At 32.8% G+C, this 24648-nt stretch overlaps 1 protein-coding gene across 3 annotated transcripts in view; it reads left to right on the top strand.

Annotated features, from left to right (window-relative positions):
* The window catches only part of LOC150106743 (hemicentin-2-like), a 487441-nt gene that overhangs the window by 430088 nt on the left and 32705 nt on the right, over positions 1-24648 (top strand). For 2 of the 3 annotated variants that reach the window (XM_090393310.1, XM_090393308.1), the window contains exons 12-14: positions 9655-9688; positions 16955-17049; positions 21225-21275. The exons of the other annotated variant lie outside the window; for it this stretch is intronic. In XM_090393310.1, coding sequence (XP_090249436.1) covers positions 9655-9688; positions 16955-17049; positions 21225-21275 — 180 coding nt within the window. The remainder of the gene's footprint in view (positions 1-9654; positions 9689-16954; positions 17050-21224; positions 21276-24648) is intronic. 3 annotated transcript variants of the gene reach the window in all.

Raw genomic sequence — 24648 nt, forward strand, 5'->3', positions numbered from 1 at the left:
GAGCTAAATTTCCGTCCCCAGCTAAATGGAATATTTCCTCTCTTTCTGTTTTAAATATCGATTTAACAACCCACCTTTTTTTTTAATAAATAAAAAAAAATAAACCTGTTCTTGTATTTTACTAACTTAGTATTTTTTATTTAGTTTTAATTTGTTGTCTCCTTTATCCCAGGAGAAATTTCCATTTAATCATCCTTTAGGAAGATCGACATCATCCACATCGATTAGCAAGACATTTCAGATTAGTTTTCATATTTACGAATTTAGGGATACAAAACATACGTGTTGAAATGATTATTTTACTTATTATTAATAAAATAACACTTGACGTTTCGACCCCTGTATTGAGGTCATCATCAGAAAGATACATGTATAGGAAACCAAACTACATGCTCTTCACTGTATAAAGGTAAATTAAATCTGCGCTGTTAATTAATATTTTTCTTAGCCTGACCTCTAGTGATAAAAATAAACAAATAAGTAAAAAATAAATAAAATAAAAGTAAAGAAAATAAAAAAATAATTAATAAATAAAATAAATAAAAAAACTACAGTAAATTCTGCTAAAGTCCTCCTGTACTAAGATTCTTCTGGACTTGTACAGTTCAAATTGCTATTGATTATTAAGGGGAAAAAATTACTTCACCAAGTCTTTTTGTATTGAGATTTTTCTTTGGCTTGCTCTGGTTGCTACAAAGGTTGTAAAAGAAAGATTTCAGCTTAGTTTGTATTTTACTTATACAGACACCTTTGCAAACACTCCCATTTAAACACCCCACCCCCCTCCTCTGTAAACACTCTCTGCTTTATAAGTGCACAACACTCTCTGTTGTGCATCGAGATTTTACTCGCAGACATTATAAGTTCCAAACATGAACTAGCTTGGTATGCGGAGTGTTTTTTTTTCCCTCTTTGATCATAATTAATAGCAGTCACAACGAAGATAATAAATATAACGATAATGCAGTTGATTTTCTTTCATGGCATTAGTAATATTTCATTCATTTTCTTTCTTTCTTTCGGTCTGTATCTTAATGTCTGTCACTTAATTTTCTTTCTGTTTTTATCATTCTCTCTCATTTCTCTCCCTTCCTCCATCAGCCTCTCTTTTCAGATTATCTTTTTCTTAGCCGTTCATTTGGTATGCTATCCATTTGTCTACGCACTATCCATGCATCTCCCAGTTCGTCAAGCCAATATTCCCTTGTCTGAGTCTGGTAATGTGTTTTCAATAGCGATAATGTGCTTGGGGATTAAGCTATTAATTTGGTATCTACACACACATGTAGTATTAGCAATGAAGTTTGAGTATCATTGCTCCACCTCTATCAGACTATGAGCTAATAATAAATTAGTTGATGTCACCAATTCTCTGACAGACTATATATCACTAGTATAATTATAATAATACGGATCATATGTTAACTTAGTACCTTAAGGGATTAATTAAATACCTGACAATATCTGCCCTTGTGTTTAATCTTCATCGGTCTTATTTCAGAGGAAGATTCTTATATGCGATATTTCAGAAAGTCCAATTAATCTCGTACTGGTAGATTCTTAACGCAAGAGCAGCTGAATTCTGATAATGGCATAATCTATGTGTTTATCCAATTATTCACTGCGCGTCAGCAACTCATGCAGAACCTAAGTTAATTTGAATTATGTGACCTCTATTAACTTCACTAACACAGTTAAATTAGCAGGGAGTTTCGTCTTAAAGAGTAAGTCAATGTTCATTTATAGGATGCGTTTTAAGGCCATGTGGTGCTTACCAGTTAATGTAGTCAAAATTAAAGAGGTATTTAAATTTATCTTTCCACATTTGATGACTCTGTAACTGTTGTCTGTTTAATATTTCATAGACCAATTCTTCACTGCTTTGGTCTTTCATTTTTCAACAATGTTCTTATTGTTTGTTTCATCATCACGTGTTCTCCCATTGTTAAGTCTACACGCTGATCATTCACTTGTCTAAATCTTTCACTGTTAACTGGACACTTACGTTCATTTAATTTTTGTTTTATTTTATATCCCATTTTTTACGCAACAGTCTGTCAATATATTCGTAGATTTAAATTGTACATATTTGGTCTAATGTATTAAAACTAAGAACTTTTATTGTTAAAAGACCATGAGATTTAATGATTACAAATACAAAGAGCCAACAAGTTTCACTAGCCACAGTCTAGCATTTTCAAGGCTGTACTGGTGTGAAAACAAATGCATCAAGTTACATGTAAAACATACACTTTAGTAACTGCTAGGCCGTTACATTTGATAATTCGTGTTTGATGGCGTGCATGCGTTTGAATGCTTCAGTCAGAATCCGGTGCATAACCACGTGTTGTGTAGTTTTTTGCATATTGTAGTTCTGTTAAACTGAGAGAAATGATGAAATTCTTCCATATGTCTTTAAGAATAGTACCTTGATTTCTATTTAAATTATTGCCTGTGCGGTAGTACCACAGCTGCTTCTTTGAAGGTTCTGTGCCTGTAGTCATCCTCGATGTAAGGCATAGAACTGTTTTTCCAATCTATGACGTGATTTGATGTTGAGAAATGATGAGCTAAACCAGATGTGATGATTCTATTGTGATTGACACCCCCCACATGTTCCTTCTGTCCTGCAGCCAATGAAGTTCTAGCTGAGGCTTGGCTATTGCTGTTACCCTCCTGCCATGATCAGAGCTTTAATAGGTCAATAACAACTTATCCTTATATCCCTACACTGTCCACTACAGATAACGGGGAAGATGAAAAGCATTCTTGCTTCGCCCCTTTAAGCTAGTCCTTATAAGGACTATAAAAAAGGATAGAGAGGAAATTATCAGAAATGTGAAATAAATGATGTCCTTTGGCAATGCTGTAGACAATGAAGTTCGAACTGAGACTCGGCTATTGCTAATAATATGAGTACGCTCTCTTAAGGTTTTTGCCTTAAGCGAATAATTTGAGTCTCCGGGGAAAGTGTTCTCCGGCACGGCCCGGTGAGGGGCTTTGTTGGTGAATACTTTTCTTCGGAATTTGAGCGGTTCTGCTCGGTGGTGGTGTGTGGATGGAAGGCCATCACTGAGTGGAGCCACCGCTGTGATGGCCTTTCGCCCACGATTGAGTGGCCTAGGGATCGTCCGAATTTTCAGAGACGGCGTTACCTTTAGATAAGTCCTTTTTAGGAGACTTCCAAGGTAACAAATGGCAATGCTGTAGCCAATGAAGTTTTAACTGAGGCTCAGCTATTGCCGTTACCCAGCCATGACTAGAGCTTTTTAGCTCAATAACACCCCATCCACACAGATTTTCTTCATTCAAATGACGGGATAAAGAGTCAAGGACTCAGTCCATTTCCCAGTTCTTTTAAGAACTGGGAAATGAGGTCAGTACGCATACAGGATATAGGAAATGTGTATTCATTTGCACAAGTAAAGTTTATAGAGTTATGTAAGTCCTAAACTACGTGTCAAATATTAACATGAAATTATTCAAACATTATTGTTAGATATTAGTATGGAGGATGGTGAAGAATTTAGGTTCCATATTTCGTTAATAACGTTTTTCCTTTCCTTTTTTTTTTTTTTAGTAGTCTTCTGAAGTGTACTTAAGGAATATTCAGAAATGTCGTCACTAACATGCTTCTCCTGACTTTCCATTCAGTTTGTTTTTGCTTGTGAATTTATTTTTTTTTTCATATAAGAGCCATGAGATGGTCAACCTCAAATGCTTTTTTTTTTCTTGATTGAATTAAACCCAGACCTAAAAACGACACCTTAAATTATCGATTATCTGTTAAACAGACATATATATGTATACAAGATCAGCTTGCGGAAATGATGGTGCTTGTTGAACTGCATTCTCCATGTGGTAGCGACGCTTGCGCAGAAGCACATATTCAGTATCTTATAACGTCCTAGTTTGGTACAAAAAGAAGCTAAAAGAGAACTGAAATTTGCTGTGAATATTATACAATATGCCACACAGCCCGAACTAGTGCTTTTTTTTTAAAAAACAATATGGTGGCTCACTACTTTGTAGTGAGCCGCCATATTGTTCATTGTGATTAAGCATGAATTCATGCTTAATGATTACCTAAGACATCAAATGTACGATAAGTATATATTGTATTAAAATCATTTCGTGGGTAAGATACACATAAAAAAAAAGTTTAGATATGTCAATCTAATCTTATATAGTTGGGAAGAATGACCAAACGTTCAATCCAACCAAAAGTTCAATCCAATTTATAGCGAGGGATGTACACGTTTCATATTCGTTCGTAAATTCTACACACATTCACATCTCGTGTCCGCATGTGGTCACCGCAACAACAACCAACTTACTATTTGAATTCTGCCCGTAAGCTACCTGTCTCCCTTGTTAAAACTGCACTGTTTCCGCTCGACCAACGCTTGTGTGCGCGAGCGCGCGCGCTCGTGTGTGTGTGTGTGTGTGTGTGGTTCTGGAAGTCGTCTTGCTTCTTTTGCAGTAGACAAAGGAGTTCGCTGAAGTTGCGGTCGGCATGAAAAACCCAACGGAACAGAGCAGTGGGCCGTACATTAGCAAGGCAACTGTTTCCGGTCAAGTGGATTCTCTCTCTGTTAAGACCTCCGACTGAAGCAGGTCACGCTCGTCGGCCTCTTCCTACACATACGCCGAATTTGCCCGTGAGCGTTGATTCTGGCCATAAAGACAGGAAGCTTCGCATCTCCACTGTCACATAAAGAAGTTGCCTCGAGCGAATATATGACAACGGGGAGAGACAAGGGGGGAAGGGATTTGAGAATTTTTGAAACCTCTTTCTCTTTGCGAAAAATTCTGAGCCCAAAACCTGCTGGGGTGTATAGCTTACGGATGAGGGAACTTTTGTTCTGTTCCACTACATGACTCTTATGCTGCCATTACCTTCCGGTAACTTAGTCTTTAGGCGACAACAGGAGGAAGTCGTTAGGCCTGAAGGAAATTGAACTCCACCTCCAGTACCATTACAGATCTCCGCAGTGCATTTTTAGAAACCTTTGATTAAGTGCTTTTGACGTCTTAACAGAAAAAAAAAAGTCCAAAGTTCTCACTAAATCAAATTCGAAATCTCTCCATTTTTTAACCTTGTAAACAGAAGTTTGCTTTTCTAAGCTTAGTGTTATTTATTTATTTTTTCTCGCATCAGGCTTCTAGTAGATGGTCTCACTGGCTTATGAAATAGAAGTGATACTTATTTGCATTGATGTAAGAATCTAGTATTTACTTTGCTCTTTCTTCAATATATTAAGAAGTATCTTCGAGAATGTATTGCAATCATTCGGTCTTGTATCATATAATAACAAAGAACAACTGAACAATCTTGAAAAGATGCATCATGGGAGGTTTGACTATAAAACTTTACCAAACTTGTTCAACTAACGAAAAGGGGTTAAGTATTAAGCCCGGCATCTCTCTATTGAAGAAAAAATTATATACAGAAATTCATTATAACCAATTGATTGAGCGTGTTTTCCCTCAATCTAGTGGTTGGGGAGGTAGCAATGCTACTTTACTGGGGAATTATTATAGAACAATTTGGTTTCACGTTACTTCCTTGTCCAATAGTGTTCTATCTGTACATATGTGTTCACGGGACCGGTTTGTCTGTTTGATAAAAAATCCAAGTTCTCGGGCGAGAAAAAAAAATCGTCCATCACAGTATGAGACCAGCTAACTTACCTTTGATTGAAAATCCCCGATGAATGTTCTTCGAGTCATAGACGGAATTCGAATCCAAATTTTTCCAACCAAATTGCTCTGTCGAAACCAACTGATCTATGTCGGCTATGCTATTTAATTATCAGGCTTTAATTATTTTTAATGATAGCACTAATATATTCAATTTTTTTAACTTAATTTATATAAAAATTAGTAATATAATATTTTCGATTAAAATTCGTAATTAATTGTTTAGTTAAAACTAGGATAGAATTTTCATGAGTTAACTTTCAACAAAATCATGAGATGTTTCTTTAAAATTTAAAATATTTGATATGAAGATGGCGTCTTATCTTGTTAGAGCTTGATGTTGAATTTTACTCTATCAAAGTGTGTCATACATTGAGATTGTTCAACCAACTTCCTTAGAGAGATATTATCCATGAGTAGATAGGTGGTTACTGACGGCTAAGATAAATCAGTGAGGTATATGATGATGTTGATAATAATAATAATAATAATAATAATAATAATAATAATAATAATAATAATAATAATAATAATAATCTAGTTTCTATTTTCAAGTCCGAAAATTCATCTAATAAAATAATTTAACCACATGAGTCTTCATACAAGTTCGTACGAACTAGGATTTCGGCGTATATATATAAAAAAATAAACTACTACGGAGAGAGTTCAATATTCGTTTATTTATTTATTAATTATTATTATTATTATTATTGTTAATCCAAGTTGCAGATTGATATTTTTCTACCTCCTTTTTATCACTATTAGTTTGCCTTTTTTAAATCCATTTGGTACTTTTATTTACAATATCTTATCGTCTTTGATGTTATATCAGATGTTGACACTCGAGAACGCATTGTCAGAGAGTGACCGATTTTCATTTACCAACAAAAGCTTGGGATTATTGAGGAAGAATGAATATTTGACAGTGAAATCTATTGTAACCACCTACAAGACCGGGAAGAAGACAGTTTAGGATATAAAAAACGAGAACTAAAATTCGCCTAGTGATGACCGACAATGGGAGTGATATATCTCAATGCAAAATTTTGAAGCAGGCTCCTTGTGATATGCAGCAAAAGAGTATGCGAACCATATTTTTTTACTTACGTTACTAAGTTAAGCAGCTTGAAATACGCAAAAAACAATGCTCTGTTTCTTTATTAAAACTATTTTTTGTAGGAACAAACTACATGAAATTGAATATTAAATTGATTAATTAATAATAAAAATCGTTGTACTTTAGCTGAAGAGCATAAAAATATGCGGTTCAGAGCCATAGTTTTAAGTAATTGATCTAAAGCATTGGGAAGCTATCAAATTCAATTGAAAATTGCATCGTTTAAGCATTTATACTTTTACGTTGTCACACTATATCACGACTTTTTCGTCATTCCATTGGAATCGTTCTTTGATGGGGGGGGGGAGTTCATGGTCTCCGTTGCACAGTCGGAAAGAAAATGAGACTTATATATATATATATATATATATATATATTCTACCCGCAAAAGGCTTTAAAACCATTGTCCTGTGTGAATAATATAAAGTAGGAATCTGCTAACTGTGATTGCTGATTTGTTCTTTCCAAAAGACCAAATTCGAATCTTATTTAGGATCCTCAACATAAGTTAACCTATCGCGTTGCATTTTATTGTATTCAGCCTCTGTTTTCTCTCTCTCTCATTACTGAGGAATGCCTTCTCCTCTAATGGGGAAGATTGGGTTTATTTCTTCCATCGTAACCTAGATCATTACGTTGTGCATTCGAAATAGAGATGGGCACGATGCATTGCAAGATGGCCTAAATTATTGACGGAATGGAGATTAATGATGGCAGTACATAGAAGACTGAGTAAGAGATGGTAAGATGAAATTTTCAGGATTACTGGAATGCAATGGATGAGAAAAACTGAAAAAAAGAATGGAATGGAGAACATTGAGGAAGATCTTCGTCCAGAAGTGAATAGGTCCAGGCTAAAACCTAATAAGAATTATATGAAAAGTGTTTGTCCAGGGTGTGCTGAAATGTAATTTCTCTCTCTCTCTCTCTCTGATTACTTTTCTTCGATGAAACAAACCCAACACTTCCTGCACTTTAGTATGTTATTTCCCGCTTCTGCCAGTAGAAGCCTCTGAATTTTACCAGTGAAAAAGTTCCGAGAGGAGCTGATACGAGTGCATTGAAACACGATGTTTATGATGGTATATATCAGGGGTCGGCAAACTTTTGAGACGAAAGAGCCAAACCTGTCCCTCACAACTATTTAAAAATTATTCGAGAGCCATAAATATATTTTTACAAATAAGGAAAATTGAATGTAATATTATAGTAAATTTATAGTAATATATAGCAAGTTATAATATTAATTATATGTTTATTAAATGAAGAAAAAATCACACAAAAATAACAAACGGAGAAATATTTTCTCCGTTTGTTATTTCTCCGTTTTATAAAATTAAAAAATTTTATAAATGAAATTATGATAGTTTTATTTTTATTTTTAATTTTACTTCAGAGCCACACGTACGTACCCAAAGAGCCGCATGTGGCTCGCGAGCCGCATTTTGTCGACCCCTGGTATATATCATTGCCGAAACTGTTGAACAATCGATATTCCTCAGTGAATAAATGTCATCAAAAAGGTTTGACAAAATCAGAGAAGTTCAGTGCACTACCTGCTGTATGCCCAGTTATTATGCAGATATGTTTCGCTTTTAAATTTTAATATACATTTTCGCTTTTATTTAAGTTCTTTATATGAGTTTTTTCCCTGCTTTTGGGTTAATAGTTTTGTTACTTTGGACAACAAGAGCCACTGAATATATTTTATCTACCTGAAAAATAAAGTAAATTCATCTGCACTTGCTAGAAATGAATAAAATAAAATAAAACAAAATAAAACATTCAGAATTTTTAAATGTTATTCATTAAAAGTATTTAAATATTTATATATGACAATAAACTTTAAAAATTTTCTGAAGTTTTTAAGATTTTTCTTTAATAACTTTGAAATTGTGTACAACACCAAAATATATTTTATATCAAATTAATTGATTTATTCTGCTTCAAAATACTTATTTTTTGCGGATAAAATCATTTATCCATATAATTTATAATAACGATTAAAATATTACTGAGGAGTAAACTATTGCGTTTTATATGCAGGGATAAAAAAAAAACAGCAGTCACGAACTGTAGATCAGTAGACACGAGCTAAGAAAGAACATTACCGTACAATAAATTTATTTCATTATACTTTGCGAAGAATTCATTGTGCATTAAATAATTTTATCAGTTTAATAAGCTACTGTGAAGTTTATTTACATGTTGAACACCATTAAAGGTCCTCCATATTTGATTTACAGAAACCTGTATTGCGAATCAGTCGAAGCCTAATTGACTCAATTTCCACCCACCCACCCACACACACTTCTAATTCACAGTATTAAAATCCCTTGAGAGTTTTATGATGCTTAGGAATACATGAAAGCATTGTAACCATATTCTACGCCTAATCTCATTTATAATACTCTAATACCTACATGGGATAACGTTAGATCGAAAATTTCTTGTGCTATAATAACTCCACGGACGGAAATGTAAAGTAACTTGCATATGTGTATGTGTAAGGATTAAGTTGCTTTAATTATCTCCGAGGAAGTGTAGTATTGAATTACTCTGTCTTACCGGCGAAGATTACCTTGAGGAATATTTTAAGGAGTTACTGCTGTCTTCAAGTTTCACTCGTTTTCAAATTAACCTTACATACGAGAGTCGCATGTCATACTTAATTTTTATTAAATACAAATGCATTTATATCTGCATCACTTTAAATTTGTGATCTAGAAATGCATTTCATGTACTCTAGTTTTAAGACAATTTTATTTCGGCAAACAGTAATGCCTTGAAATTTATGTGGTAAGTATAACCTGAATATTTTCCCAATTCCACAGCCTCAACCAAGCCGAATAGAGAAGAAAGACAAAAGTAAGTTTATTTTGATATTTTTATTACTTCTGTTCTTCTTTGGATATAATAAAATTTCGGATATTTAATATTCTTCTAAATTTCTGTTATAAAAATCGTTCTTAAAACGAAATAAATATTAGTAACTATTTTGCGATAAACACACCTTTGAGATGAATATAGCTTATGTTTATAATTTCTGAAGAACATGCAACATTCAGGGTGTTATTATTATTATAAGCATATAGAAATATTATTATATCCTATTTTCCCATGTTACTTATTTAAAATGCATGCATTTGGTCTCGCTCATTGCTGTTTTATGAATGATAATTATATTATATATTATATCCTATTTTCCCATGTTATTCATTGAAAATGCATGCATTTGGTCTCGCTCACTGCTGTCTTATGAATGATAATTATATGCATGAATTAAAAAAAATTTGTTATTATTATCCTAACTGTTTTAAATGACTCATTACTCTTTACCCTAATGAATATCTGCACTTTCACATTTTTATGTATAATTGCCACCTTCTTTATTTTGCAATTTTTTTAAATTTTAAAATGATTTTGCATTAATTCATTTAAAGTTGATAGCTATAATATTAATAAAAAGGTGCATTAAGATATTTTATTTTTAAATAAATAATATTAAATTTATTTCTTTAACATAATATAATTGGCATTTTGTTATTATTTAAAACATGATTGTATGTTGATTTTTATAATTAATAATTGCGTTTATAAATAAATAATTAACATGCATGTTGTAAATTTGTGCATGATGTGCAAGAATTATATCAAGATTTGTGTCTCGTTATTATGCCAGAAGTACATCACAGTTTATGCCTCGTTAACAAGATTAATTTGGTTTCATTTTATAGTTAATAAAATTAAAAAGACAATTTGACGTGATCTAAATATAACTCGAATTATTTCTATAACCGCACTGCAGTAAGTATTTAAAGGAATTCTAAATATTGCGTGTGTAATTTTATATTATAAATGTGATGTATAATGATTTCAACTTAAGATTATTTATCCCATTTTAAGAATTGCCTAATGAATATATAACGGAAGAATTTTTGTCTTCTGAACTCGAAATTGAGTCAAATAACTTAGAATATCGGATTTCTTTTGAAACTATTAGCAAAGCATGAGAAGACCAGTTTTTTTTTTTTTTTTCCCTTCTCAAAACTTCGCCCTGATTGTTCTGTGTCGCGCTCTGGTGATTCGTGATTATCATAATAATGTGATTATTAATACGCGACAGGTTCATCAATCAATATGTGCTTTAATCATAATTTAACTAGGGAGAAAATACATAAAGTTTCTCATTGCTTTGGTGTATGGTGTTCCAAGCATGATACGATAAAAGTTATGTGAACAAATCGTATGAGAAAAATTAGAAGAGTTTAAGAAAAAATATATCAAGCGATGTTGTTAAATGGCAGTCTACAATTCTGTACGTACTGAGTTGAATCAACCCGATATATTTTAATCGATGCCACAAACACGTACATGCAGTAATATGAACTTGCGATAACTATATTTCAATATATAAAAGGAGAGAGAGAGAGAGCTTGCTTCTTTGAGATATGGGTCAGACAAATGTCATCAATCTTTCGATGTTCTCCCCCCCCTCCCACGCCACGTGTCTAGTATGTACCCTTAAAGAGGTATATGGTAATTTAATATACATATATAGGGAACAGTAGCTTGATGGAAGCCGTAACATTTTTAAACTGTCATCTACTGACATACATCTTTGCTTTTACGATGTCCCTAAGATAGAGGATTAATTTCTAAAGCTTTTAGAATGGAAAGCATCGATTCTCAATTTGAATTCCACCATGTAATCTTCTTGCAAGTAGATTGACTGCATTGATCAATATTAAGATAGTGATTCGTGTGTTCTGCTGTGGAAGGCACAGGGGTGGAACATAAAAATCGACTTACGGAAGAATGTTAACGCTAGGGTTGGTCTTCGTTCGCTTTGGAGACAAACGGGAATTATGACACTTTGGGATGGAAGAGACGGCAGTGGGCTGCTTTTTATCTCGTATGGCTTTCAATATCACTTTTTCATTTTCGGAGAAGCTTCGAATGGGTAAACGAACAGCGAAAAATAAAAAATAAATAAATCGAACACAGCGTGTTTTTTGCAGTTTACTGCTGGCGGTTGGGTTGTTTCGACGTAAGTAGAAATAGCAAAGAAATATTAGGGAGCAGAATGGAAAATTAAGCAATACATTAAGAAGGTCGAAATTTTTAAAAAATGATAATTTATCTTAAGCTGAAATGTATTTTAATGCAAACACACCGTTAAATACGGTGATTTAAAAAGTACCTATGTAATACAACAATGTTAATATTCACCTATATGTAATTGGGTGCAGACGCGCATGCGTATAAGAGGCTTGCCTAAACAAAAGAGAAGTCATGCATGGTATCTTCACAAAATATATCGTTGTATTCATTCTATGACTTCAACAGTATGGCGTAGTGCGAAGATACCTTTCACTCACTCAGGAGATCAGCATGATCCTAAATTTCTTCGTTCGGTTTCGACCAATATTACTGGAATAGGCCTATTCATTCATTCTGGTCATCCATATTGACAACTGATGGTGGCAGTGCCATTATAAATAGTATATCTTATATACGGTGTGTTCATAGGTTGGTTTGCCTCTTCGTGTGCACTGTAAGTTTACGACCACATTCCGATTTTTTCATAGGAATTGTTTAATGATCTAAATAACCTATCCGAAAATTTACATTTAAAAAATAAAGTGAAAACAATGGCGGATCACATAAAATCAATAAAGTGTAGTATGATGATCATAACCTTTTGAGACCCCCTGTGTAAATGTTGCAATTAGACGCAAACCACAAAGATGCAAATTAGAATTGGAAGGTACTAATATTGAACAAATAACAAATTACTATTTAGGTATCAACTGAAGTGGGAAGGAAGGTCACGTCTAGAAGTCAGAGAACATGTTGCAAAAGCTGCATGAATATCAGGATGCTTGAACGAAACAATATGGAAAAATAAACATCTTAGCGTAGAGACTAAAACCAGATTTTTTTTTCTATAGTTTATAAAGCAGTAATCAGGCCTATTATGACATTCAGAAACAAGACCAGACACTAGGAAAACAAGACAAATGTTAAACACGGGTGAAAGGAATATATTAAAAAAAATAGTAAATAAAAGTAGGGCTAGATAAAATAAAAAATACAGATATAATAAACAATGTGAAATACAAGCAATAAACAATTGGGTATCAACCCGAAGAATAAAATGGATTGAACATGTGGAGAGAAGAAGTGAAGATTGAGTAATAAAACAAGTCTATAGTTGGAAACCAAACAACAAGAGAAGAGCAGGAAGACCTAGAAAAAGACTAAAAGATACCATTAAAGAAAACGAAGTTTTGGTCGCAACAGATATCACATCTAATGCGTGAAGAAGAAGTGTATATCTCATTACTAGCATTTATCTTAAATTCGTTACGTATATGTATAGAAAGGCAAATCGATATGAAGGAATTTTTTTTCGTAGTCTGTAAAGACCTGGTATTGAAAGATTGATCAATGCATTCCAGTGTCACTTTAAAATGCCATTGACAGATCGTATCCAACCAGCAACTAAGTTTATTCAATGTACCAATCAGAGAATATTTTCTCTGATCTTCCTTCTCTGGTCTTTGAATTTAATTCCAGAGCTCTCAGCGTCATTATATTTCTATAAAGCTACTGTTATCCACTTTCGGTAAAGTCTTGTCAGTTACTTACGGATCTTCCCTGTCGGACCCACTCCTAGTTTAATCTAATTTACAGTAAATATGTCTACATTACATTTGCTTTTCCGATATTAATCAACCTCTTCCTTCTGCTTCATATTTTCCTTCTGCCATCTGGTTTCTCTTTGCTGGCAGATGGGAAGAGAAGCACCGAATGCTGGTACACCATTACACGCACACACACACGTAGCCTTCAAAAGTCCCCGGAGGGCATTTTCGTGCGCGAGGAGTCGCATTTCAAAGATATCCGTTACAAGAGCAATGAAGCCCAGCATGCAGTGCAGCAAATCTGGCTACGATTAGGAACGTTAGAGGCAGTGCACCGTTGATAAATACGAACTAATGTTATTTAGTCTTTGGGATGAGCTCCTTACATTTAGGAAACTTGGCTTAATATTGCTAAATGAACGAGATGCTTGGCGTGTTTCAAGTGCTTAAGCCTGTAAATTAGAAAATCAAGAGGCGACAGTTGGAGTCTCTTCTAGTGTCAAACCACAAGCGTGTCGAAGTGATTAGTGAGGTATTTTGTGCTACGATTCTAACAGTTTTTGATTTTTTTTTTGTTTGATTGTTAAATATTTCTTTTCAACACCGGTATGCTGTGTATGAGGAATTAAACAGAACTTGAAAATATCTTAGAAATTAAGAGGGAGAAAGAGAAAATGAGAAGGCGCGAAAAGGATAATTGAGTCAATTATAAGCGGCTCACAAGTAATTGGCAATCTTTGTTCTTTTCGGATTAATAAAGTTGCCTGGGAAAATACTTGCTACTGTTAGTTGAAGCATTTTCCGATAAACCACAACTCCTAATTAATAAACTTTGTAATTATCCTTGAATGAACGTGAATTTTAATATCGACACACGTAAAACCACACTAGAGCTAGATCATAATAATAAACTCTATTATAATAATTATGCGTCGGTGGTTTTAGAAAAGTTATTGACTTAGTTATAAAATACCATAAATCAGTTTGAATGATCCTCTCGGATATAAACAAATAAAATTGCATAACGGATTATAAAGCACTTATTGTATTATCATCCATTCCCCACAATGCAATCTAACTAAACTTGAGCATTACATCTATGAACTGAGGTAAACCTTTCTTTTTTCTTCGAGGTTATCCTCTCAAATCAAAGATGCAAAATAACTTCGTACGCAACACATCTATCAGCATTTAAGCCATATCTTAATAATCAACCGTTACACACACACACACACACACACACACACACACACACACACACACACACACACACACACACACACACACACACACACACACACACACACACACACACACACACACACAGGCTAAAAATAACTCAATACAAATTTCTTTCTCACGTTCCATGCGTTAATGTTTGGCTTATGCATTCGCTTCGCAACATAAATCTCGCTTTTTTACAAACAAATAATAGTAACTTATTCAGCATTGCGAATATTACTTATAAACATTTGTACATCAATTCTGTTATCAACATCCCTTTGGTACTAGTTTTCCCTTTCAGTCGTTTCCGACCGTAGGTGACTTTGTAGGCATTGCCCACAAAGTATTCCTGGTGAGAATTTTACAGGGTAGTTCACCATCCCCCCTCCCCTTCCAATTTTATCCGGGATCGGGACCGGCATATGGCTGGGACGTATTCTTTTTACATCATATTTCATCTGCAAGTCTGGTTTGAAGCAACAGAATTCTCCTATTCGAGGATGTGAATAACCTTCGGTCTCATCTTCCTTTGTACATTGGGCTCAATGATCTCTTACTGCCAAGTAGCGTGACTTCTCATAAAAGTAATTTGAGTAATTAAAGGATAGTTTAATTCTCTCCGACTTAGTGCTCCGAACAGATAGAGTTTCTCTCTCTCCGAATGGCTTCAAGTGGTTTGATCTTCGTCATTCGATGAGTGACTCCCATCTTGCTTACGGGAGGCCTGAAGTGGCTTGAAAACTACAAGATCGGTCATTCAGCAGAATTTTTGGATTATATAACTCTTCGCTCACTATGATATTAATTTATGATAGGTTTACAGCCTTCCGTTCATAGAGGTGACATTAAAAAATTCGCCACAGCGGTTTATGCGCTTTGCATGCTTGGAGGGGGGGGGGCACAGTAGATATCGAGTCTATGAGACGCTCCTGAATTTATAAACTATCTTATAGACATCAGTTAAAACCACTATATCCTACTAGATAAAAATCAACAAACTAAAGAACTGATTTTTATAATTCTCATATCCACATAAATGCATTCGATTTTGTTTATAAAAATCTACGTATTAAATGCGAACTGTAATAGGTCTGATCAGAGATTTTATGTAATGACATCACAAACTTCTTTTCTCCAGCAAAAAGAAGTTTCTTATAATTAAAACAATGCTCTTCCGAAGTTTACCTAGTGTTGTATCAACATTATATGATTCCTTAATATAAAATCACGGGTCAGTATTAGTATCCTCTATCCTCCTGATACTCAGCGATTCATTTTAAATTTTATTTCAATTCAAAATGAAAATTAAATTTGCATACATTTAAGTACTCTTTTCTTACAAAATCTTACATACATTTCTTCACTTTATAACAAATCATAGATAGAAATAAAGAATGTATAAGCATTAATATTTAATCACAAAGTTTATAGTGTTTCAATTTAGATTATTCTTATATAATTAAAATATTGGTGTATAAATTACATGTGGAATATTAAATCAAAAATATAAAAGGAATGTTAAATCAAAAATATAAAAATATTTCTTATATTTGCATTCTATAACATACTCTGTAAATTATTTTATATAAAAAAGAAATATACGAGGAAAGAAAGACCATGTAGTAATCAACATATTTAACTGAGCAAAAACACCTTTTCACTTACCCGAGCTATCAAATACACCTTAATCAAAAGTTAGTTTTTGATAAAAAAAAATAAAAATAAAATAAAAAGTTTCCGGGTAGATTGTTTAAAAATATTTGTGCGCTATTTCTGTTTTTCCCAGAAGAGCTATTGCATTTGAATTCCATTTATCAATATGCAGTTCTAAACTGGAAATGGAAAATAGAAAAGATATCACTTCGTTTATCGCGAGCGTGTTTGATAAAATGCAGGGCGTTCTACTTGCCTTTTTTCTATTGTTGAAAATACACAAAAAGTAATTGTTCAAGGGAAGGATTGTATTTTGCGTAGCCGCGTTGGAAGACAAAGTAATTGTTGAAGCAGCAGGAATTCGATACTCGAACTAAAAATGATATCTCGATAAAATATGACCTAGGGATTGTTTTAATCTTCTCCGTTTTTTCTAAATTCTAAACAATTCCTAAGTGTCTTAAAATGACTGAAGAACAAATAGCTAAAGGTGCAGAAAATGTGTTTTTCTTCATACTCGAGGCTGAACGTGATGTACTTCAATAATGTCAAGCATTGCTTAGCATGAAAACCAAACAAAACACATCCCTTGTTTGTCTTGTCATAGCTTTGAAGGTCCAGTAAATCAGTCCACTGTGAATAAACCCACCTATCATGTCTCCCCACAATCGAATGGAAGTCCAACTTTAAAAGGATGTACAGGTTGGTATATTAATTGATTATATAATTAGTGATTGCTTTGTGATATATTTAACTGACAAACATTTCTAATGCCTGCTCTAATTGTTGAGAAATTTGTTAACGAACAGTGCTGCCCTCTAACTGCAAGAAATTAAAAATTGCTTGGCAAAATTATGAAATACAGTATTTAAGTTTTAAACCATATTTATTATAATAGTATTTTTTTAATAAATAGGGTTTTCTTCAGATTTTTAATTAAATTAATTTTACACGTCTTAATAATTATTAAATGAATAAATTTTATATAAATTCCCGTTATTCTGAAATACCATTATATATTACTATACTGAATGTTTATTACTATTTTACTCTACTATTTTTCGCTAGTTTTTAAAACAAATTAAGATAATTTTAAGTATTTTAATAAAGAATAGGTGAATAAACTTATAAAAGTTATTTATAAAAAACAATGTCAAGTTTTATCATTTTTTTATTTAGTTTTTTGATCAAATTATTTTATACACCTTAATAATTAATAAACGATTAAACTTATAATGCAATTCATATGAATCAGTACTGGCATGTTAGTGCATGTGCACGTTAGTACAAATGCAAATTAAATTATATATATTATATTATATACGTATTCGTTAGTATCCTGTCGTGTCGTTATGCTCGTCAGTACAAATTGCACACTTTCGTTAGTATGCTGTCTTGTCGTTATTTTACATATACATATTTAATTTTTCTCTTTATTTTTCTGCTTCTAAAATATTACATATTATATATATTATATTATATTATATACGTGTTCGTTAGTATGCTGTCGTGTCGTTATGCTCGTCAGTACAAATTGTACACTTTCGTTAGTATGCTGTCGTGTCGTTATGCTCGTCAGTACAAATTGTACACTTTCGTTAGTATGCTGTCTTGTCGTTATTTTACATATTTGATTTTTGTCTTTATTTTTCTGTTTCTAAAATAACCTCCGTTTCCTGAATCAGAAGCAAATGTTTTTCATCTAAGATTTCAAAGAAAGTATCAGTAAATCTTGTCGATCAGAAAACAAACATCTTTTAATTTATAATCCTGCGGTGCTCTAAACGAACGCTGAGTAGGACGCTTGCACATGTTTCCATTACGTATCTAGGACAAACAAATTAATCGTTTCTTTCCATTTTTTCCCTTCATTCAAGCGCACATCCTTTTACATTTCCTTGTTTATTTTTCGTGGCGGATACACGTAATGACATCTAGCGAGAAGGGTAAGAAACTTTCTTTCGTAGCTGGAAAAATAAAGTTTTTCTATCCTATATGTTGTTAATAGTCTTACTGCTTTTTTTTACCCTCGTTTTATTTTATTCTTTCTCTATTTTTTGTTGGCGACAAAAAAAAACTTTGTTTCTTTTCTTGACGTAATCAGATAGCTTAGCCACAGCGCGGATGGTGTGGTTCGATCTTTGTAACTCGTAAATCTCTTCCGTTTTCTCTTTAATGGTTCAGTCCAAGATTTAGGTTTGTATAGACTTTATACTGCGAGTGAAATAGAAATTCAAGAAAAACCATTGAAAAAAAAAAGCAAAAAAAAAAAAAACCTAGAAACTAAAATCGAATTCGTTATTTCTTTAGAGATAAAAGACTAGGAAACAATTGAAAAGCTAAGTGCGTTTTTGCTATTCTTACGAAGGAGTCTTTAGCGAACATAAAGCAGCGCCACCTGTTATCCCATAATGAAAATAAAAAAAACTGTGGTAACTGAAATTAAAAATAATATCAAATAGACAAGGATTTTTTATATATTTTTAAAATACTATAAAAAATTATTAATGGAATGTAGTTTCATTGATTCTTCATATGTATGAGATAGCAAAAATCAATATTTTAGTAATTACGAGTTAGATTTTTAAGTAATTACGTGTTTATTTCTTTCTGTGGGCTTAATAATTACACTTTGTTAATTAAAACTAAACAAAGGCATGCTGATTAACGATTAAAATATTTAAATGACAAGACTAATAGAGAGCTCTATATGGATAAACACTTAAACTTATGTGTTTTGTTTCCGCTATAATTTTAAGTTAGTGTTTAAGTAATTTTATAATTCGTTCTTTGTGGGCACACGCTTCAAAGAGGCTTAATTTCCTTTGATTGTGTTGTCCAATCAGATTACATATTTTTATTTTCTAAAATAAAATATTTGATGAAATCTATAGTAAAGATAGATAAACAAACTGCTGATGATAATTCGTTACATATATAAATAAATAAATCTATTTGTAGTCTACTTCCTTATATCGAATTAACACGTTGACATCTTAGAATCTGAGATATATAGCATATCATTTTAAATAGGATTTGAATAATAATACTTTAGTGTAAATAAGTTCAGTTAAGTTAGAGAATATTTTGCACGAATAGTTTAACACGAGATTGAACTACTAAAAATCTATTAACTGGACATTATTTTGCAGTACTGAGTTCTGAAATTTCTGATTCAATTTTAAGTTTGGAAACTAAATAATGCTTTTTTTAAATATTTATGATTTATTTTCTCATGCTTTTCCTCTGCCCGGACATACACACACACACACAGTTTATATATATATATATATGCTGTGTTGCAAAAATTATTTGGGCACCAATTTTAAGGAATTTTTAATATTTTACTGGCAACTAGTCATATAGCATAACAAGGGATGCACCATAACACATGTTATGATGTGTGTATGATTCTTATGTTTTAGGCTATGATTCCTTGTGACAGATTTCGGAAAAATGGACACGAAACCGCATATTAATACTCCAGGATAATTTTGTGTGTCTTACGCTGTAGTGATTCTGGTCATACGATTCAGCTAAATGTTAATATCACATCAAGCTGTATTTCATGTTGAAATGTACTGTAAGAAGTAGTTTGTTTCAGAAAATGGAAGTGCAAAGATTATAATAGTTATTACATAGTCTGATATGAATCCTATAGACCAGATTTGAATGTCAGTTAAAGGCGAGACCAATATCCAATTTATTAAGGTATGCAACTTCCGTATCGGTAGAGACATGAATCAGAATATTTGTGCGTTTATTTATATTTGTAGACGGTACTTTCGGAAGAGGGACTTCTGTAATTGGGGTCAGATGACGGCTGTCTATCTTTCAGTTTTATGAAAATAAATGTTTTGTCAATCAATCAGGTGTCCATATAATTTTATAATATAGTATATATACTGCATTTGTAAAAGTGTATATAGGGTGCTCCAGGGGCAATTTGCCATACTTCTGATTTGATTCCTATAGTGACAAAAGTCTATAGCGGCATAGGTATACGATGTCTAACTATTATGGAGATATTACACTACAAATTTTATTAGCGGATTAAGCATTCATTTTGCGAATAAGAAAATGAATTATATTAAGAAACGAATATCAGATATTAGTTCAAAATGTTTGAATACTACTTGGAATGTGCCACGTCCTCAAATATTTGGCAAATGATCAAAATTCCCACATACTCGATTATTCATCACGAACGTCTGATTAGGAACAACGTAGTCTTGAAATTTCCACCGCTGTTTCACAACTGCAGCTCTTACAAAATCCGTAAACAAAATGGATGTAGGGTGCACTCTACGTTTTATAACTTATGCGGCACGTTTTGTAATGAAAATGCAAAATACATACACGATCAACCTAATAGCACTCAATGGAGTACTGCTTAAAACGCACTGAAAATAGTTATCTTTACTTTATAATCATGAAGAAACTGTTTTGCGGGATGTGAAACCGTTATAAAGATGTTGCAATCCAGATGGGATTCGAACCCAGGATTTTTATAACCAAAGATCTTCGATACCGACTGAGCTGTTGAAGGCTACAAAGACTGCTTAATTAAACATTAATTATTAATGTTGTACTAGGGAACTATTCTTGAAATGAATGTACCTTTTTAGTCTTTCCGAAATCCGATCCATGTTGACGTAAATTTTAAAAAATTGTAAATCATTTAGCAAACTATTCCCTGAAGCTTGGTAGATTTCTCCTGCGGCACGCTATGTATATAAATTTTTGTTTTTTTATCGTTATGAACTTGTTAAGCTATCTGCTAGTTCCTAATTAGTTGCTAATTCTGTTGATGTTACCTCACTTAAACCCTACCTGCTTGCTGATTTTGCTTGCATGTTCTATCCTTTGTTGGCCAGTTGTAACCTTCAAGAGAGCCGATGACACCAGGAGGAGAAGACAAATCAGAGGTAAGATCAAGCAAAGAAAAACTGTTTCTTGTACATATAAGAGAATACATTCATGTGAATATAAGTTTTTTTTTTCTCTTTTTATACCGAGAAAATATTCAGCGTATAAGAATAGTCGAATCCAATCCTGTTTATTCTATCCAAACGACAAGGGACTTTTATACTTTTTCAATTTTAAAATAAAACAAATAAATCCTCTAAGTTATTTTTAACAGTGTAGACGGATCTTTTTAACTCGAAGTAACTTGCTTGGTAGGCAGCCGATTTTTACCTGCAGCCGTCAATGATAACTGAAACGAAGACTATTTGATTTCAAAGCTCATCAGGGAAGAGAGTAAGGCGAACGATTGCTGCCGTTAAAAGTCGACCTTTGACACAAAGATAAAATCTTTGTGTCAACGATTTTATGTGTGTGTGTGTGTGTGTGTGTGTGTGTGTGTGTGGTGTTCTGTTGGTATTAACTGCTCTGATTTTCACAAATAAAGTTTCGAATTTACAAATGAAATTAATTTACCACTTGATGATGTGCGTAGTATTGCCTAAGCAAAGATTTTCTTCTTTTCTTTATCATTTAATGTTCTGTCAACATTTTCTGAACCTTCAGTGTCAAAATCGTCTACCAGCTGGGGTGATAGAATTTGGAAGCGAAGTCTTTGCTATAAATGAATATTTTCATACACTGCACGAATTTCTTGCACCTGCTGGGATCTTAGATAGCAAATATGCACAGAGATGAACGTTTTCTCCAGGAAGCATTTCAATAACTGGCACACATCGGAAATCATAAAGGAACTCAGATAAAAAAAAAACGGAAAAAAAGATATTCAAACAGAGATATATATATATATATATATATATAAAAAATATATAAAATATATATATAAAATATATAAAATATATAAATATATAAAACCTTGGTATTTAGGGTCTAGCTACTCACTGAGGAGACCTCAAAAAAGGTCGAAACCGGTCTGGGTAGTGACCCCACCCATAATGCATTGCAGTATACATCTTCTAGTGAGATGTGCTTTACATTATGGGAAAATACTAAGAATAGTGATCAAAGCTTTAACCACCTTTACAATGAGTTGCCTGGTGTTGTACCATCTTTAGACTTGAACTTTGTTTCAGGCGCAAACTTAATTGTTTGCATACTTGGGATTAGGAGCTAAAATAACCAAGCATATAAAATTGCTTGGTTATCCTAATATACAATATACCCAAGTTAAAAATTTATTCCCATATATATAAATATATATATATATATATATATATATATATATATATATATATATATATATATATATATATAAGACTCGATATATATATATATATATATAAGACTCGATATATATATATATATATATATATATATATATATATATATATATATATATATATATATCGAGGCAAATGACTTCATAACACTTGCCTTAGTATATATCCCATAATGCAAAGCACACCCCTTTCGGACGTGTATAATGCAATGTATAAAGGGAAGGGGCACAACCCAGACCAGTTTCGACCTTTATCGAAGTCTCTTCAGTGGGAGCCAGACCTGAGAGAGAGAGATATATATACCAAGGTTGAAGTAATGCAGAAGCTCAGACTGAATATATTTCATGCGCAAAACTTTGTTTAGCTTACTTGGGAAAATGATTAAAACCAACTATAAAATTTCTTGGTATCTTTAACGTATATTGCACCCTAGGTAAAAACTTTCTACATCTTTCTCTCACCCAGAGAGTTTTATTAAGAAGATCAATTGCCTTTTTGTCTACTTGTATATGAGATATATATGACTTCTGCATTACTTCAACCTTGGTATCGGACAATGGTGTAGCCAAGGAACTTCTAACTGAGGCTCGACTATTGTTGGTACCCTCCTGCCATGATCAGAGCTTTAATAGCTCAATAACATCTTATCCCTACACTATCCTCTACAGATAACGGGGAACATGAAAAGCATTCTTGCTTCGTCCCTGTAAGCCAGTCCTTATAAGGAAGGACCTTGGTATCTCTTCCGGGTCTGGCTTCCACTGAAGAGACCGCAATAAAGGTCGAAACCGGTCTGGATAGTGGTCATAATGCAATGCAATTTATGCATTGCATTATACACGCCTGAAAGGGGGTGTGCTTTGCATTATGGGATACATATTAAGGCACGTGATAGGAAGTCATTAGTCTCTATATACAAGTAGCTCAGACATGAATATATTTCACGCGCAAAACTTTGTTTAGCTTACTTGGGAAAAGGATTAAAACCAACTATAACATTTCTTGGTATCTTTAACATATATATATATATATATATATAAAAGTAATGTGTTAGCAGTTAATTGAATAACGGAATGACACGTGACATACTACATTTCATGAAAAGTTTCTGAGCATCCGAAGTCGATCATTTATATTAATCCTTCACATAAGTTTATAATTGTATGTTATCATCCCTGGAATTTTACTCGGTTTCTACTTACACTCATTAACAGTGATGTTAAGAGAACTAATGAAAATAAAATAAAATAAAAAAATGAAAAGTCCACTTTCTGAATAGTAGAAACAAGATGGCGATAAATAAACAGTCTGACATTGAGTCCTTTGTCTGTGAAGATATTCGAATATAATTTCAGTAGTTTCACATAACTCATTTAAGAATGGGTACAGATTATGTTGGATGTGTGTGTAAATATGTTTACAATGCACGTAATGTCATAGCGCATGAAACTCTACTATTAAACGTGTGTATGAGTGTGTGTGCGTGTGATCAATTCAGAAACGTGTTTCAAGTTATTCCTATTCAAGAGGTTTCCTGTGAATTTATATTTGTATTTCTAGTAAAAAAATGACATTTTTCTTTCTTTCTTAGTTTAGTGTGTAGATTTATGCTATTCCCATAATTATTCTTGTTTAGCCCCGTTTAAAATTCTTTTTCAAATTCTCTCTCTCTGTCAAATAAAATTTCTAGTTTCATTTGCAGACGCCAAAAGAAGCTCCTTTGTAGTTCGTTTTGGCCATGATATCTGTATTAATTTTCTCAGCAATCTGGGTGTTTACTCAAATGTTGCCTTTGTTTATGTTGACTCTTTTAACAAACGTGAACTTCTTCGAAGTACTTGATTAATGTATATTTTACTTTTAGTTCCTATGTTTAAAATTTCCAGTGAAACCAAGACAATAAAATATCTATTCGTTTCTCCAAAGTACAATAACGTATACTTTAACTAAAACTCTTACATGAATGGTTATGTGTAAATAAATTGTTAGAATGAGAATATTTCGTCTTATTTCAAAAAAAAATAAAAATAAATAAATAAATAAAAAATAAATAAAAGAAAAGAAACTGCCCGAGAAATATTTCTAGTTGCCGAAG

The sequence above is a fragment of the Typopeltis vanoorti genome, chromosome 5, assembly GCF_054136105.1.
Source record: "Typopeltis vanoorti isolate ZY-2024b chromosome 5, IOZ_Tvanoo_1.0, whole genome shotgun sequence".
NCBI lineage: Eukaryota > Metazoa > Arthropoda > Arachnida > Uropygi > Thelyphonidae > Typopeltis > Typopeltis vanoorti.